Here is a 17,506-nt window from a genome sequence, read left to right as displayed (position 1 = left end):
AAAAATAATTTTGATAAGGTCCAATTTATTAAATTTTTCTCTTACAGATTATGCTTTTGGCAATAATCCTATGAGCTCTTTGTACAGCTCTGATCCTAGAGATTTTTTCCCCATAGCTTTACAAACATTGTATAGTTTCACACATTGCATTTAAGTCTGCAATCCATTTTGACTCGATGTTTATAGACAGTATGAGGTTTAAGTCAAAGTTCATTTTTTTCCTTTTGTTTTTTCTTTTGCCTATGGATGTCTGATTGCTCCACCTCACTTGCTGAAAAAGCTGTCTTTCTTCCACTGAATTGCTTTAAACCTTTGTGACAATCAACTGTATTTTATTTGTGTGTCTATGTCTGGCCCTCTGCCACACTGTTTGTTAACTGTAGGCTTATAGCAGGCCTTAGTATTGAGGACAGTGACTCCTCCCACTTCACTTTGTATGTACACACACACCCCCTTTCTCTTCTCTCAGTCACTTGAAGGTAAGTTAAATGCATCATAGTCCTTTATTCCTAAATACCTCAGTGTGTATTTTCTAAAAATAAGGGTATTTTCTTACATAACCACAGTATAGTTATCAATGTCATTAAATTTATTCTTGATAAAATACTCATATCTAATCTCCACCCATATATTTTTTAAAAACAAATCACTAATGTCCTTTAAAGTCTTTCTTTTCCTTATTCTTTCTTTTCTTTCTTTTTTTGAAACAGACTCTTGCTCTGTTGCTCTGGCTGGAGTGCAGTGGGGTCATCACAGCTCACAGCAACCTCAAGCTTCTGGGCTCAAATGTTCCTCCTGCTTCAGTCTCTGCAGAAACTGGGATTACAGCTGTGCAGCACCATGCCCAGCCTATTTTCTTTTTCTTTTTAGTAGAGATGAGGTGTCAGTTTTGCTCAGGCTGGTGTTGTGCTCCAGACCTCAAGTGATTCTCCCACCTTGGCCCCTTAGCTTGAGAGTCTTTTTTACAAAAACCTCCCAAACTAGGTGCAATGTAGGGTCAGGTTGAAATCTCTGTGTAGCATCCTCTAATCTAAACCATCTCTACAGCCTTCCTTTTTCTTTTATGACACCCTTTTGAAGGACTCCCTCCCTCTTTTAATAATCTGCCCCCCATTTGGGGTTTATGTGAAGTTTCCTCATTAGACGCAGGTTGTGCACTTTGGGCCAGAATGCTCAGAGGTGACGCGTCCCTCTCAGCATGTCCTCTCTGGGAGCATTCAATCTCACCTGTCTCTGTTAGTGGGTTTAGTTTGGGTCACACGGTGAAGCTCTGTCTCATGTTCAATTGTTCCCGCCTATAAAAATAGCAACTTTATAATTTGACTTAATATTCAAACTGTACTGAGGTGTTAGGTATGTGACCTGCCTCTCTGATGCTCAGTTTCCCCAACTGTTAAGCTTGGATATTGTTTCTCCCCGTTAATATTCTTGGGAGGGTTAAATAAGATACATGTGTAAAATCTGTCATAAACGCACTCCATAAACACAAGCTGTTATTACCGCAGCCAGGCCGTGTTAAGGGGTCTTGATTTTTACATCTCTCTTAGTTCCTCCATAAGCAGCAGTTGGGTGGGGTGGGGTGGAGGGGCCTCAGTTTTGCTGGTTCAGTTTCTTCATCTGGAGCCCGGGGAGTCGCCTCCCACACAGGGCTGCTCTGAGCTTTAACCGCGGGTATGTAAAAGTGGCTGGACTTAGACGAGGGTCTCGCGAGGTCATGGGTGAGTCATAACTTGTTGTATGAGGACAACAAGAATATCTGCCAGCCTGTAAAGAAATTTCTAGCTCAATGCTGATTCATTCCGAGGCAGTAGCTAAGCCCAGGAGCCGTCACTGAGCGCGGTGTGGTCTCTGGGCAGGTCACTTCGCGCTCGGAGCTTGGATTTATCGCTGTGACTCGGAGGTAAATGAGCGCACGTCCCCAGGCTCACGGTAGTGACTAAGGACGCCTACTCGGGCGGCCGCCAGCGCGTGAAGAGTGGGCCCCGAGCACCTGCAGCCCGCGGCTCCACCCCGCCCCCGCCCCCACGGCATCGCCCCGCCCCCGAGGCCCCGCCCCGCCGGGGCCACCCGGCGCCCTGCAGACGAGTCGCGGAGGCGGCTGCAACGCGCTGTGACCCTCAGGCGGCGGCGCGGCGGGGAGCGCGCGGCGGACGGATGAGCCGGGCCGAGAAGGGCGGCGAGCGGAGCCAGAGGCTGCTTTTTGTGCTGCGGCCCTGGAAGACGACCCGGCGGCTGTGGAGGGCGCGCTGGGCTCGGAAGGCTGCGCGAGGTGAGTGTGGTGCGGCCCCGGCACCTGTCGCCCAGCAGCCGGCGCCTGTCACCCGGCTGCCAGGGCCACGCGGGGGCTCGGCGGCCGGGGGCGGCCTTTTGGGTGACGTTCTCGGGTCCGGGACTCGTAGGCGGGCGGCGCGGCCTGGGTGCCCGGCGCGACCCCCTACTCCGACCCTCGGCCGCGGAAAAGACCAGTCCCCGAGCTCTTCCCGGGTCTCTAGGGCAGAGCTCAGGGGCTGCTCCCAGCACGGTCCCTTTACCCCGTCACTGTTCGTGCGTTTGGGTCTGAACATAGGGCATCCAGGGAGGCGCGGCGACTGTCTTACTCAGGTTTGCGTCCCCTCCCCCAATACCTGGCTCGGTGCCCGCAGTGCTGCACCTGTGGGGGTAGGAATCCGACTCCAGGGCTGTCCTCCGCCCCCCACCCTCGACATTCCCATCGGAGCACCTCCTTCCCACCCTGTCCGTGCTTCTCTCGTAAGCTCTACTCGCGACTAGCTATTTCCCAAACACATTCCGTCCAGGACCTCAGTGCACACCTGTCTCTTCACTGAGGCGCCCCATTCATTCGCTTCACGGTCCCATCATCCAGGGCCAGACTAGGGCTGGACAGGCCCCGCTCCTGGAACTCCTTCTAGGGAGGAGGACAGAGAGCGCCTACAGGCCTCGTCCCCACTCTAGGTGGCTTTGTGCACTTGGAAGGATCAAACCGTCTGCCGGGAGAGGAAACAGGCCTAACAAGCCGGCCAGTGTGGCTGGTGGACATGCTGGGCGCGTCGGGGCGACTGGGAGTTACTCTAGCACGGCTCCCCAGGGGAATGACAAGAGTTGAGGTGCCCAGTGTGCAGGAACTGATCAAGGGGACATGGTCTGGGCAGGCCCAGGGGGTTCAGACCTCATTCTCCTTCTCCAAGTGGGGAAGTGACAGGACCTGCTGGTTGGTGGCTTCTCTCTGCCCCTGGGGACCATGTGCTTATCTCTCAGCCTGGCCCCTCCCACCATCTGCCAAGACCAGACAAATGTCTCCCAGCTGCGGCCTGTCCTGGGGTTCCTGCCACCTGTGCCGTCCTGCTCAGTGTTTCCTTTCCTGTGGGGTATTGGTCACTGTCCGTCTGGTGGTAGCAATCCTGCCCTCTCACTGGCTTCATCTCTGCATCCTGGTCGCTGAGTGTGGGGCTTGGTACTTTGTAGACAGTGCTGGCTCTGCCTGTGTCTTCCGGCTGGTCCTTTCTGTCTGTCTCCTTCCAGGATCCTTCCTCTGAGAGGCTGACATGCCTTTATTTCTAAAATGGCCGGTCTGACGCAGGAAAGAGCTGGATTGCACCCGGTCCTTTCTGTGAGGAATACAGACTCCCTCCACACCCACGGGTGGCTTTGAGGATTAAGTAAATTAATGAATTAAATGAATTCATAGTTATTGAGTGTTGGCACATAAAAAGTAATACAAAAATAAATTTGACAAAGGCCGGCAGTAATTACCATTCAAATTTTTATTTATTGCATTATAAACAAGCTTTCCCACAGTGATGGTGAGAGGGCTGTGCATCTCACAGGCTTTCAAAGTACATGTTTCTCCTTTTTTTAGTTAATGAACCAGTAACATTACTTCCTTACTGTCATCAGGAACTGTTGCTGAAACATAAGGCTAATGGCCGACCATCCCTCTTCATTGGCTTGAGTGAGGTTGGTGATTGCAACCAGTGATCCCTGAGGGGTAATCCTTGGCACAGTGTTATTCCAAGTGTTGTGTGAGGATATTGTCATCTTACTAACTTGGGTCAGAGTAAGTTTTCTGATTTTACAATTTTTAAATCCAGGGCTATTCTGCATACACCGCCATCTCTGCTTCCATTCTTGTGCTGGTGTTCAGCCACAGCTACCCACTGTCCCCTGCCTTCCTTTCATGGGTCTTCCAGGCTGTCCCTGCCCTCCCTTTGCGGGGGTTCTTCCCAGGCTCATCGCAGTCCCCCACCTTCCCTTTGAGGGTCTTTGCCCTGTCCACTGCTCTGCTATTTCTCTTCTCCCTGCACCCCACGCCCTGGGGGTGAAGCCCTCACAGTGTCCAGCACTGTGCAGCACTTCATGCCTTTTACAATAGTTTGACTGTGTGTATATGATTTTGTTTAGAACTTGACAACATCCCTGAAAGTGGGAAGGGGGGGATGTGATTTGTCTCCCCTGTTTTACCCGTGAGGAAGGTGCAGGGAGAGGCCCAGAGTGACTTGCAGGAGTCATGTGCGGTAGAGTGGCCGACTCAGGGCCGACCCTAAGCAGCTCCTCCCTGCCCATGACACAGACACCTTCCAGTTTCTATGCTCATGGAGGGGAAAGGTAAGATTAGTCAATATTATGCAGTAAGGAAATCTGCATCTCAGTTGTGTTTGCTTTCTAAAGTTACCCTGAATTTCTTGATGTCAGCAGCACTGTGGGCATTGAGAATCATGTCAGGCTCTGTATGATTTGAATCTGCTACTAATAAGCTGTATGATCTTGGCCCGGGTAATCTGTTTATAAGATTGAATGATATATTGTCTGAAAAATGAGGATGATAATTCCTATGTCATAATGCTCCTGTGATGATTAAATGAGTTCCTGATTAAATAATCCCAGCCAGGGTACCCCAGCAGTGTTGAATAAAGAATCGGGGATCTCATATTGCTGGTGTGAGAGGCTCACAAAAGCTAGTTGTTATTTTTATTGATATTACTCTAGTATATCTTCAGCTATATGATTGCATCTGAAATATGGTTAGTTTTAAATATGGTTGGTTGTAGGAGGGGAAGTTCCGTGACTTACAGGAAATGCCCACAGTGGGAGGGCTGGCCAGAAGTTCTGCACTTTCTTTCTCACATTTTTTTTTTTCACAAGGAAGCTGCAGGGAACAAGAAACATAACTTTTAGGGACTCCTGGCATCTTTTCATGCTAACACTGTCTCAACATAGCAGAATTGAATAAATATGTCTTTTTTTTTTTTTGTGACAGAGCCTCAAGCTGTCCCCCTGGGCAGAGTGCCGTGGCATTACAGCTCACGGCAACCTCCAACTCCTGGGCTCAAGCGAGTCTCCTGCCTCCGCCTCCCAAGTAGCTGGGACCACAGGCGCCCGCCACAACGCCTGGCCATTTTTTTGTTGCAGCCATCATTGTTGTTTGGCGGGTCCGGGCTGGGGATTCGAACCCGCCACCTTAGGTGTACGTGGCTGGCGCCTTAGCCGGTTGATCTATAGGCGCCGAGCCGAATAAATATGTCTTGACTGAATGAATCCTTTCATTCATATGTATCTCTAGAAAGAATGAGACTGAACCATGACTGCATTAACATACTCAGCTATGATTTAATAAAAGAAAAAAAAAGAAAGAAAAGAATGAGACTGAAATTTACTCTCAGGACACGTTACTGTAACCACAGGTTAAGTACCTAGAAGGACAGTCACTGTGTCCAAGAAATTCCTTTTTAATTTTAAAAGATATTGCCTAGTTGACCTTCATACCTCTGTGCTAGTTCACGGCCCACCAGCAGTGTGAGACCCTGATTCTTTACTCAGTACCGCTGCAGTGCCCTGGCTGGGATCACAGGTAGAGTCGTGAGGCCTGCCAGACCTTTTAATGCTTGCCAGTTAGAAGGGTGTGAAATGGTACTCATGGTTGTTTTGTATTGAGTTTCCTTGACGAATGATGCACCTGAATATCTTTTCACTTGAGTGCTGGGCATTCTTGGGATGAATGATGAAGCTGAGAATATTTTCACATGAGTACTGGGCGTTCTTGTGTGAACCTCTGTGAAATCCTACTGATGACTTTTCCCATTTTTAAACTTGGTGGTTTCTCTTTTTCTTATCCATTTATAGGAGCTCCTTCAATGCTCTGGATACTATTTGTTGGTTTAGATGTCTAAACAACTTTTAAGAACATATGGAATCAGGATAATTGTTCATGAACAAGTTGTACCAAGGAGAGATTAACCCTCCACATGCATCCATCCTACTCAGAGAACCATATTGTAGTTGAACATCAAAGCCTTTAGGTTACAGAAAAGGGCTAAACAAATGATGGAAGCATTTTGTAAGCAGTGGACTTCTTAAGCCCTTGAAATTATGGTAGATAACTGGCTCTGAGAGTTCCTCCTACCAGAAATTACCTTCCCCAAACCCTGGTAGGGCAAGGAATGCCTTCTTGAGCTGTGACATTCCCTGGGAAGGCACAAGTTGGAGCTAAAGTCAGTCTCCATCAGTAGGTAGTACTTTCCAGGACAGGAGGACAGAACACTTGGCAGGAGGCCAGTGGCTTCGTATCTCACTGATCTTTTTTAGCTGTATGTCCCTAAAATCAAATCACGTTGAATGGAGATAATGATACCTGCCTAACCTATTCCTTAGGGTGCGAGAAAGATCAAATCAGATCTGGCAGACAGCTTGGGCTGCTGCGGCCATGAGTGGCCGCTTGGCCGGGACATCCCATTGGCCAGGGAGAGACCTCCAACTGACCTGGGGCGGGCCTTCCCTTGGGAGGCACCAGGAAGTGGGTAGTCCATCCACTAGTTTCATGTTAGTACCGAGTACACGGGATCCTTGGTTTTCCCTTCTTGTGATACATAAAAGGATGTTTTCCAACTCTACCCATGTAAATAGAAAAGATCTAAAGTCTGCGTCTTTCTTTATGGTTGAATAGTATTCCATGGTGTAGATATAACACAGTTTATTAATCCTATGGGTTGATGGGCACTTGGGTTGTTTGTGGATTCTGGTGATTGTGAACTGAGCTGCTATAAATAGCCTATTGCAAATGTCCTTCTGGTAAAATGATTTTTTTTCTTCTGGGTAGATACCTAGTAATGGGATTGTGGAGTTAAATGAGAAGTCAACTTTTAGTGCTCTGAGGATTCTCCATGTGTCTTTCCAAGAGGCGGTACTAGTTTGCAATCCCACATCTGACCCATTTCAAGATGTAAAATTAACACAATGGGAGGACCACAGCACAGCACTATCTGCCACACCAGGAGCTGCCCTTTGTCTCTGGGAGGCTGGCATCTAGGAGGGCTGTGTAAATACACAGCATGTGCCTAGGCTCTGGGAAGGAACCAGACTTTGTAGAGTGGGGAAACCTTACTGACCTTCAATCTTTGGGCTCCTACCCCTGCTTCTCCCACCTTAACAAGCCCGGTCTTAATTCTGATGCTTGCTGGAAGGTTGAGAACCATTGAGACCTGTGCCATAAGCAGGGGCTTTATAGTCAGCAAATGTGGGTTTAAACCTCAAGTCTCCTATTGCCAACTTGTGACATCAGTCAATTAACTAGACCCCTCTTGGGTGTCCAAGCTTGCACCAATAAAAGGAGGATCATGGGTCTACATCATTTCCCTCACAGGCTTACTATGAAAAATAAATGACAGGAAGTTTCCTGACTTTCTGTTTCAGGTCTGTCCTTGGGCAAATCATCTTGCCTCTCTCCACTTCATTTTTTACACTTAGTGCAAAAGTAAACAGGTATGTGTCACTGCATGCTGTGTGCCAGCCACTGTCCTAAACAGTACATGATTTTATTTTATTCTTACAGTAATCTTGTTTGACAATCTCTGTTTTGGTTCAAATCCAGGCAGTCTGCTCTGAGAGTCCTTGCATTAAAGGCAGTATTTTGCAAATAAAAAGTTCGCAACAAATATATGATGATTATAATATGGAAATGGCCTGGCACACAGTGGGTACTCCATATATTAACTTCCTTCCCCTTTGTGGTAGTTTACTCAGCTTTTCTTACAAAGCCCCCTTCTGTGGTCAGCCTAATTGTAAATCGCACCTACAGCCCAGGAAGCAGTGTTTTTTGTCTGTCTTCTTTCATGGCCATTTGTGTGCTCTGAGCAAACCAGAGGAGGAAGACATGGTCCAGTGGTGCAGGGGACGCCACTCTCCTTCAGCCCATGCCCACATGTCTAAGCTGGAACAGGCTTGAGAGAAGTCCTTGAAAGATCATTTGGTCTGCCTGTTTGGGATGTGTGTTCTGAATTTCTGCTTACTTATGGACCAATCAGGAAATACAGTGCCTGAAAAGTTCTAAGGGAATGTAGAAGCTTCCCCCTGCCCCTTGCTCAGTTTTTCTTTAGAGTAAAATTTGCAGCTGGGGAAGTTTAACCCACAGTATTACAGCAGCATTTTTTCCCTTTCATTTCTGTTTTGCTAGGACAATAAAAAGCCTTATTCTTTTTCAATTCAGAGTCTCACTCTTTGTTCTTGAAAATTCTCTTTGGTTTTGCTCTCAAGATGACCTCGATTGCTAAGCATGACTCACCGGTCCAGTGACTCACAAGTGGCAGCTAACAAGACAGGGTGTGCAGTGTTGTCCAGGCACTTGGTGGCCAGCAGAGCCCAGTCACTGACACAGGGCATCACATTCATTACCTTCTGCTTACCATGGTCATCAGTACCAGTTTATTTGAAGCTGGAGGCCTGCCAGAGACTCAGCCTTGTTGCAGAAAGCTCTGAGGCTTGGCTGCATCCTCGTTCCTTAACTGGTTGTAGCCTTGAGGTTTATGTGGCCCTGCTTGAAAAGACCACAGAATCAGGAGGTCTCAGCCTTCTGTAAATACTGTGTCAGAGGAAAGTAAAGCCTCTTTTTATTTGATGAAGACTTCAAACCTCTTTCATCCTGAATTTTTTTTAGAAGGTCATTAAGGATGGACAGACAAATGGACATGTAGTAAAGCAAATACCGTGCTTGGATGTGGGCTCATGGTACAGTCCTTTCAACTCTTTTGTATGCTTGAAACATTTCAGAATGCAATGTTAGGTAAAATGCACATATCCTTGGAAATGCCTACACTTTTGAGCAAATAATTACTTATTTCTTTTCTCCTATGTCCTCCTACTCCCAGCATTGGTCTTCTTTGTTGGGGCCATTGACAGGTGGTTAGGTGACCCTTTATGCTTGGGGTATAGATTCTTCCTCATGTAATTCCCACAGCAACCTAGTTATTATTTCCCTTATTTTATGAGGAAACTTAGGCTCAAAGGGGTAGCTTGACCTGTCACAGACTAACACCAGTCTCACAGTGTTTATGAGGCCTGCCTTTAGTGTCAGGCTTTGTGCCACGCTGTTCCTGGCAGTAGCTCATTTGACCTCACCCCACTGGACAATGTGGCTTCCAAGTTGCTTCAGTTTGCAGACTGGGAAACAGAAACTTAGCAAGGTGCAGGCACTCGACCTAGCATCCTCCAAGGGCCAGTCAGCGGCAGATCCAAGGCTGTACCCATCCCTTCTGCTTAGAACCCTTGCCCACTAGTCAAGCCCAACCTTTGGCTTTCTTATTTTTTTTACTTTTTTTATTTTATTAAATCATAGCTGTGTACATTAATGCATTCATGGGGTACCATATGCTGGTTTGATATACAATTTGAAATATTTTCACCAAACCGGTTAACATAGCCTTCATGGCATTTTCTTAGTTATTGTGTTAAGACATTTCTATTCTACATTTAGAAAGATTCACATGTATCCTTGTAAGATACATTTTCTTGGACTATAATTGGGCTATAGCTGTTGTATGAAAGCTATAGATTAGTTTCATAGTAGGGCTGAGTACATTGGATACTTTTTCTTCCATTCTTGAGATATTTTGCTAAGAAGAATATGTTCCAGCTCCATCCATGTAAACATGAAGGAGGTAACGTCTCCATCTTTCTTTGAGGCTGCATAATATTCCATGGTTCTTTTGCCTTAATCTGTAAATCAGGATACCTGTGGAAACCTGACCCAAGGTCACAAGCTCCTGAGGACAGAGCCTGTTGTGTTTGGTGTTGTGTCCTTCCCAGTGTTCAGAGCAGGGCCTGGCCTGGTGAGTGTTATTGATATTACTGAATGAAAGAATGTGTCCATGAACGGGGACTCCTACCACCTACTCCCTCACCCTCTCAGCCCCAAAAGTGCTCCCACTGGGCACTTTGGCTCCCCTGGACTTGGTCCTTGGAGATAAAGATGCCTGTTTCTTGGATGTGGTTTATGGGCCAACAGCTCATTCGGTGGCTGATAATTAAGGCACGTGTTCCTTTTTGGTCTGAAGATGTCAAAGAGGACCAGAAAGTTATTATCCACTGCCAAGGAAAGATGGGAACAACAACATCCACAAAAACCCAACAAAACAAAACTTAAAATTGCCCAAAACTTTCTGGAAGTCTTCAAATTGTGGAAGTTAGACCAACTTCAGGACCCTAGTGCCATAAAGCTTTTGCTCTGTATCTGTATTTAATATTGGGCTCCCGTGATGAATAGGTGAGCACTGGAATTTGTCCTCTCCCATGTGGCCAGGCAGGTGGTGGCTTTGCCTTACACTCATGCGGTGTTTACTTTGTGCTATGCCCATCTGTCTTCGTGGTCTTCAGAGCAGCCTGGTATACACACAGGGCAGCTGTGATCATCACTGCTTTGCAGGTGGTGAAGCTGATGTCAGAGTGGGTAAGTCGTCTGCTGCATGTGCAGCCACTACAGGGCAGGCACGAATTCCTAGCTCAGCAAGCTTTTATGTCAACACTGCATTTAGCCCGGTAACTTCTGAGGATGAGAGTAACAGGTACATATACTGCTTTTTATTGCTCTTCTCCCAACTTAGTTAGGTCCTGGAATGGGTCAGTTAGTCCTTCTGGATAACTGCTCTGTATAATGGGGAATAAACACTGCCCACATTTTCTGTAATATAAGTTAGGTGTCACCTCTCCTGACCCTATCTAAAATGGCACCCGTTACCTTTCTCATTACCTTGTTTTATTTTTCTTCACAACATTTATTGCCATTAATTGTATGTTTGTATTTGTTTATATGTTGCCCATCGGAATCCTCCCACCAAAATGCAGTAGGCACCAGAGCAGGGACCTGGAACCCCAGCAGGTGGAACGGGGCCTGGCACAAATAACCATTTGTTCTGTGAGTGACTGAAGGGATGGGTGGGTGAATCTGAGCTGTGTAACAATTCAAAGCAAGGTCCGACTGAATGACTGAAACATTTGCTTGAATCTTCCTGGTCCTCCAACAGAGGGCTCAGATGGTTTGGCTCAGTCGCTAAAGCCTCCTGAGAATCAGCTGGCGCACCGGTGCAGCGGCCTCCATCAGCTGTGCACGGGTCCCGCGCTGCAGTGTGCGCGTGTGTACTGAGCAGGCTGAGGGCTGGCCCCCTACTGTCAGTCCCAGTGCTCAGCGGAGAGCCAGGTCCGCACAGGCGAAAGAAATGCGTGTTAAGTGAATGAATATCTAAGACAAAACAGAATACAGGGCTCTTGCTCTTCCTCCAAAGTCGAGGTATCCCCGAAACCGCCTGGATCAGGGCACAGACATCCCCTTCCAGGCTGAGCCCAACCTCTCCGGAGACAGAAGGCGCCAACGCGCGGCAGCTCCGGATCCGGCTCCGCGCCGCGTTTTGGAGCTGGTGTTTACGTCTGCCTGCATCCCCATCCTCTCCTCTGGCAGCCGCGATACCCCGCGCCCGACCTGCGCGCAGTACCACGGCCGCGCTGCTCTGCCGGGGACTTCGCCCAGACCGCCGTCTGCGAATGACAAACCAAAGTCAGGCTTGCAGAATCGGCCCGACTTTTCTGCAGAGGGAGGAAGCAGAGAATGAAGGATTCTGAAAATAAAGGTATGGGGTCGCCTGGCGGGGAGGTGTCTGACGGGGATGAGTTGTCCCTCCACTTGCATTGCGGCCGATGTGGCATTACTGTGCGTGTGTGACTTCTGCATTCTAGTTATATAATAAATATGATGACTTTTTAAAAATGACTGGCTTCTAGTTTCCAAATATTGTGTCATCCAGTTTTCCATTTTCGTAGTACTAAATATAACTATATTTTTGCATTCTGCATTTAGTGTTGGCTGAGTAACACGCATTTCCATTTCACAGATTCCTTATAATAGCTCCCAGAATTTTGGTAATTTTATTTCGGGGGTGTTCTCAATAGTTAATAATGAATATGTAGGTTTTTCGTGCATTATTAGAATTGGAATATGGGAAATACTTAGGACTTAAACAGTTTGGGTTCTCAAGATAAACGTTGGCAGAGAATCCTTAATGAACCTTAATCTTTTCATGAGGGCCCTGTGGGGAGCGTCCTGACCTTCAGAACTGTTTATCTTGCAGAGAGGCCGGGTGCAAACGCCCCCACTGCGGCCGCCTCCCCTGCGGGCAGGACACAGCATCCCTTACCGCCCCCCACTTCAATTCTGCTGGGGGGTGAAAGAGGGTAGAAATGAATTTCAATGAAAACTCAGGAAAGGGAAGCGCTGCATGAAAATAAGCCAACCAGATTTTAAGTTCTGCAAGGGTTCTGGAGACTCTTTAAATTTTCTGCCGCAGTTGGGGGAGGAGCGATAGACCCCTCCCAGGTCCCCGGAGGCTGAGAGAGTCCGGGTCCTATTTCCGGGGTGAGGGGTGCTGCCTTCCCACCGCGCGGGTTGCGAGGGGTCGCCATCTCCTCCTCGCCTCGGCCTCTGTCCCTGCCCGGAGCGCCAGTGTCAGCGCCGTCGCCCCCCTCCTTCCCCCGCTGTTCTCGCGGCTCGGCACCCGGCGCCGCCACCTCCTCCCGGCGCGGTCAGGAGGCCCTAGCGCCCGGCGCGGGTGGGGGAGCAGGTGGAGGCGGGCGCGCAGCGCCACGGCGGGTCCCACGCGACCCTTCCCGCGCCCAGCTAGGCTGTTTGGGTGATCTGTGCAGCGGCACGGCACAGGCCCCAGCCGTCCTGCGCACACGGCAGCCTGGCGTGGCCTTGTCCGGTCCCCAGAAGCCTGCCGCTCCGGACTGTGACTTGTGACTGGCAGCGGTGTATATGCGTATGTGCGCGCGCACACACATATGCAGTGTATACACGCACACCTGCATTCCACGTTTAAAAAAGGAAAAGGGAAAAAAATCCTGCGCACAACCTGATGCCAGTAGGAAAACGGTATTTGGATCTACTAAACTGCAGTGATGGCTGCTAAGCCATCTTACTCTTCCTAACCGAGGTTTTAAAAAGGGCTGGCTAGCTGGTGTTGGGCATTAACATCTCCCAGGTTCTTCCACATCCGTGTATTGATCCCTGTGGTTTGGATGTTTAAATTTTAATTGAGCAGCCTTAGTGAGGAAGAAGAATTGGGCGGCCTGGTCCGGGTAGGCTCAAGGAGGAGCTTCTCCCCCGACAGACACTCTCCTGGACACATGGTGTGTGTGATCAAAGTATCTAAAATTAACTCTGAGAATGTGGGCTTTCCTGTGTTGTTTTCAGTACCTGGAGAAAGGGTTTCTAGCAGGAAGAAGTTTGCTTATTTGCCAAGTCATGCTAGGCCCGGAACATGATTCAGACAAATAGAAAGATGCCCGACTCGGAGGCTCTGGCTGAAGCTAATGTTCACCATTGAAACCTTGGATTTTAGCGTAGCAGCGTGATTCTGAGCCAGATGTCCAGCCATTTTTTCAGGAAAGTAGGTATTTAGAATTTTCTTTCTTCAGCTGTCACCCTGAATAGAGTGCCCTGGCATCACAGCTCACAGCAACCTCCAACTCTTGGGCTTAAGCGATTCTCTTACCTCAGCCTCCCAAGTAGCTAGGACTACAGCTTGTGCCACAATGCCCGGCTATTTTTTGTTTGTAGTTGTCTTTGCTGTTTGGCAGGCCTGAGCTGGATGCGAACCTGCGAGCAACGGGTGTGCGTGGCTGGTGCTGTTGCCTCGGAGCTACAGGTGCTGAGGCATATTTAGAATTATTATTTCATAGGTGGTACCTGTGGCTCAAAGGAATAGGGCACCAGCCCTATATGCCTGATGTGGTGGGTTCAAACCCAGCCATTATTTCACTTCCAAGAAACACAGCCAACGGCATCCTTTTTGGTTCATCCAGGCAAGTTTCAACTTGCTTGGTTCATAGGTATTGCTGGGAGGGCTTCATTTGTTTCTGTTTGGATGGGTTTGACTTTTCTTGATTTTTGTGTATCTTGAAATTTTCATGATCATAATGACCCACTTACACACATATATATTTACTGACGTGTTTAAAGAGAGAGTTTTCCTTAGATTTTCAAAGGAGTCTAAGACCCCAAAGAAATTATGAATTATTAAGTTTCTGAGGTCCCCCAAAGCCTCTGTAAGCCAACTTCTTTGAGATTAAAGAGACCCTTCAGAGCTAGGAGACAAGTATGTGTTGACAGAGACAGATGAGTGGGGGATACGAGGTGGCAGATGTGTAGACAAGCCTGTGCCGATCAGACCATGAGACCTGCTTGTGGGTACCAAAGGCCAGTTGGTGATGTGAATATTAAATGTAAAAACACTGAACATTGAGAGTGTTTGTGTGGAAAAAGACCACAGAAGAAGAATTAAAGCATCATATATTGTTTGGAAGTCGATGTTCCTTGTAAAGACTAAAAAAGAGAACTTGACAACATTTTCAGGGGTTGACAAGGGCAAGTAAATGGTCAGGAAGTTGGAAGTGAATTTTTATAAGCTGCCATCACAGGCCTGGTTCAGTTATTGTTGAATTGTTGTGGAATAACTGCCTTCCTTCCTTCCCTGCTTTTAGTTTAACTTAAGACAGTTCAGTGAGGTTTTTAAGTACAAAAGACATCGTATGACATGTATCCAGCATATCTCAGAATTTTTTGGAAGCCAAGAAAAAAAAATTATGTATGAGGCCAAAAGAAGAAAATGGTTGAGTAAGTTAATAAGTAGATACTGGCAAACATGACGTTTAATTATAACAATAGCAGTCATAGCTCCTGTTTAATGGCCAACTGCAAGCTGCTTTATACATTGTCACAACACTGGGGGGGGGTAGGTATTTTACATGTAAAAAATGGAGTATGAGGCTAGTCACTTATCATCTCAGTGCTCTGGGAGGCCCAGGCAGGTGGATCCCTGGAGCTCAGGAGCTGGAGACCAGCCTGAGCAAGAGTGAGATCCGATCTCTACTAAAAATAGAAACACTGGCCAGGCATAATAATTCCGGTTACTCAGGAGGCTGAGGCAGGAGGATTGCTTGAACCCAGGAGTTTGAGGTTGGTGTAGGTGTGATGGTATTCTACCCAGGGCGAAAGAGTGAGAATTTATCTCAAAAAGAAAAAAATGGGTTAAGAGTTCTATACAGGGACACTTAGCTTAGTGACTGGCAGAGTTAGACGGCAAACCCAAGTCTTTTTACCTCCAAAAGCATTCACATGTAGGTAAGAGCTTAAAGATAAGTAGTTCTGTATTCTGTAAAATTACGGTTTTTAATGAAATTGTCAATATCATTTATTATTAGAATTGCTTTACCTATTACTAATATGAAAACAAAATGGAAACCTCCTTAAAAGAGTCTGAGTCAACATTTGACCTTTTGGAGATTATAGGTTCAATAAGGTATTTCTGACTCCATTAGGAAAGACTGCCTTAGTCTGCAATAGCGGGATTGAGCTGAGCATAAACTGCCCTCGGAAAAGGGCCCAGACCCTGGGATAGACGGGCTTTGCCTCTTTTGAAAAGTGATGTCATTGGTCTTTGTTTTCTTCCTGCTACTGTAACTGGCACTTAGCATTTTATTGTTTGTTTGTTCTAAATTTTGTTTATGTTCTTTCAGCAGGACAATCAAATTCAAGTCTTGCTTTCTATCAACTTTAACAAAATTATTATTTTTCCAGTTTTATTTTATTTTTACTTGACAGATAATAACTGCGTATGTTGGTGGGGCACAGTGTGACGTTTCAGTACATGTGTACGTGGTGGGAAGATCAAATCAGGCTGACGGCATATGCACCACCTCACATATTTCTTTGTGATGTGAGTGTTTTCATGTATGCACATACCATGCCTTTAACTCCAGCCCCTGCGCTGTGCTGGGGGCAGCAGAAGGCTTTCCTGACACTGTGCAGCTGCCCCACGTCTCTTTCCCCCATAGCCCAGCCCTGGTAGCCACTGTTCTGCCTTCTGCATCTGTGAGTTTAATGTTTTTAAATTCCACATATAAGTGAACTCATGTGGTATTTTACCCTCTGTGACACTTTAAAATGCCATTTTCGGGCGGTGCCTGTGGCTCAAAGGAGTAGGACGCCGGCCCCATATGCTGGAGGTGGCGAGTTCAAACCCAGCCCCAGCCAAAAACTGCAAAAAAAGTAAAAATAAAAATAAAATGTCATTTTTTAATTGTTCCTAGTATGTAGAAATATAATTGATGTGCATATGTCGACCTTATTACAGTCACCTCGCTAAATTTACTTGTTAATTTTAATAGTTTTTAGATTTTGGGGGGCTTTTATTCACAGTTGGTTTTCTGTGAATAATAACAGCTTTCTTCCCTCTTTTCCAGTCCTTACACTTTACCTGCCTGATCTCATTGCGGTAGCTAGAATTTCCTTTACAATGTTAAATAGAAGTACTGATGCTGAGTATCCTTATCTTGTCTTCACCCTGGGGAAAAGCTGTGAATCTTTCACCATTAAGTACATTTGATGTGAGATTTATATACAGTATCAGTACATTGCTGATACTTTTTATCAGATTAAGAATGTTACCTTCTATTCCTAGTGTGCTAAGTTTCTAATGGTAGATCAGTCCTGAGTTTTTTTTTTTTTTTGAGACAGACCTTTAAGCTGGCCCCCTGGGTAGAGTGCTGTGGCATCACAGCTCACAGCAACCTCCAACTCCTGGGCTCAAGTGAGTCTCCTGCCTCAGCCTCCCAAGCGCTGGGAGCATAGACAACCACCACAATGCCCGGATATTTTTTTTTGTTGCAGCCGTCATTGTTGTTTGGCAGGCCCGGGCTGGATTCAAACCCACCACCTTGGGTGTATGTGGCTGGTGCCTTAGCCACTTGAGCCAGAGGCGCCGAGCCCAGTCCTGAGTTTTATTAATTATTTTTCTATATTACGATGATCATGTGATTGTTCTGTTTTATTCTGTTAATATGATGAATTACATTGATTTCTGAGTGCTAAACCAACTTTGAATTTCTAGAGTAAAACCAACTTGGTTATGATGTTATTTTTTTCTATGTTGCTGGATTTGATTTGCAAATATTTAGTAGAAGATCATCTTTGTTCATGAGAGAGATTAACTGGTAATTTTCTTTTGTTGTGGTGCCCTGTTTTGGCATCAAGGAATGCTGATCTTATAAATGAATTAGGAAATGTTCTCTTTTTGTCTGTTTCCCGGTAGAGTTTTGTAAGATTAGAATTTTTCTTTAAATGTCTGGAAAAATTCACTGATGAACATTTAGGTCTGGAAATTTATTGTTGGGAGGTTTTTAAATATGGATTCAG

At 46.6% G+C, this 17,506-nt stretch overlaps 1 protein-coding gene across 1 annotated transcript in view; it reads left to right on the top strand.

Moving 5' to 3' along the window:
- Positions 1-2,146: 2,146 nt before the first annotated feature.
- The window catches only part of DNAJC6 (DnaJ heat shock protein family (Hsp40) member C6), a 163,837-nt gene continuing 148,477 nt past the window's right edge, over positions 2,147-17,506 (top strand). The window contains exon 1 of the mRNA XM_023509853.1: positions 2,147-2,269. Within this exon, the coding sequence (XP_023365621.1) occupies positions 2,155-2,269 (115 nt within the window). The 5' untranslated portion in view covers positions 2,147-2,154. The remainder of the gene's footprint in view (positions 2,270-17,506) is intronic.

The sequence above is a fragment of the Otolemur garnettii genome, unplaced genomic scaffold (assembly GCF_000181295.1).
Source record: "Otolemur garnettii isolate 467f Iridium unplaced genomic scaffold, OtoGar3 scaffold00010, whole genome shotgun sequence".
In the NCBI taxonomy this organism is placed as follows: Eukaryota; Metazoa; Chordata; class Mammalia; order Primates; family Galagidae; genus Otolemur; species Otolemur garnettii.
This window is presented reverse-complemented; position numbering and strand designations above follow the sequence as displayed.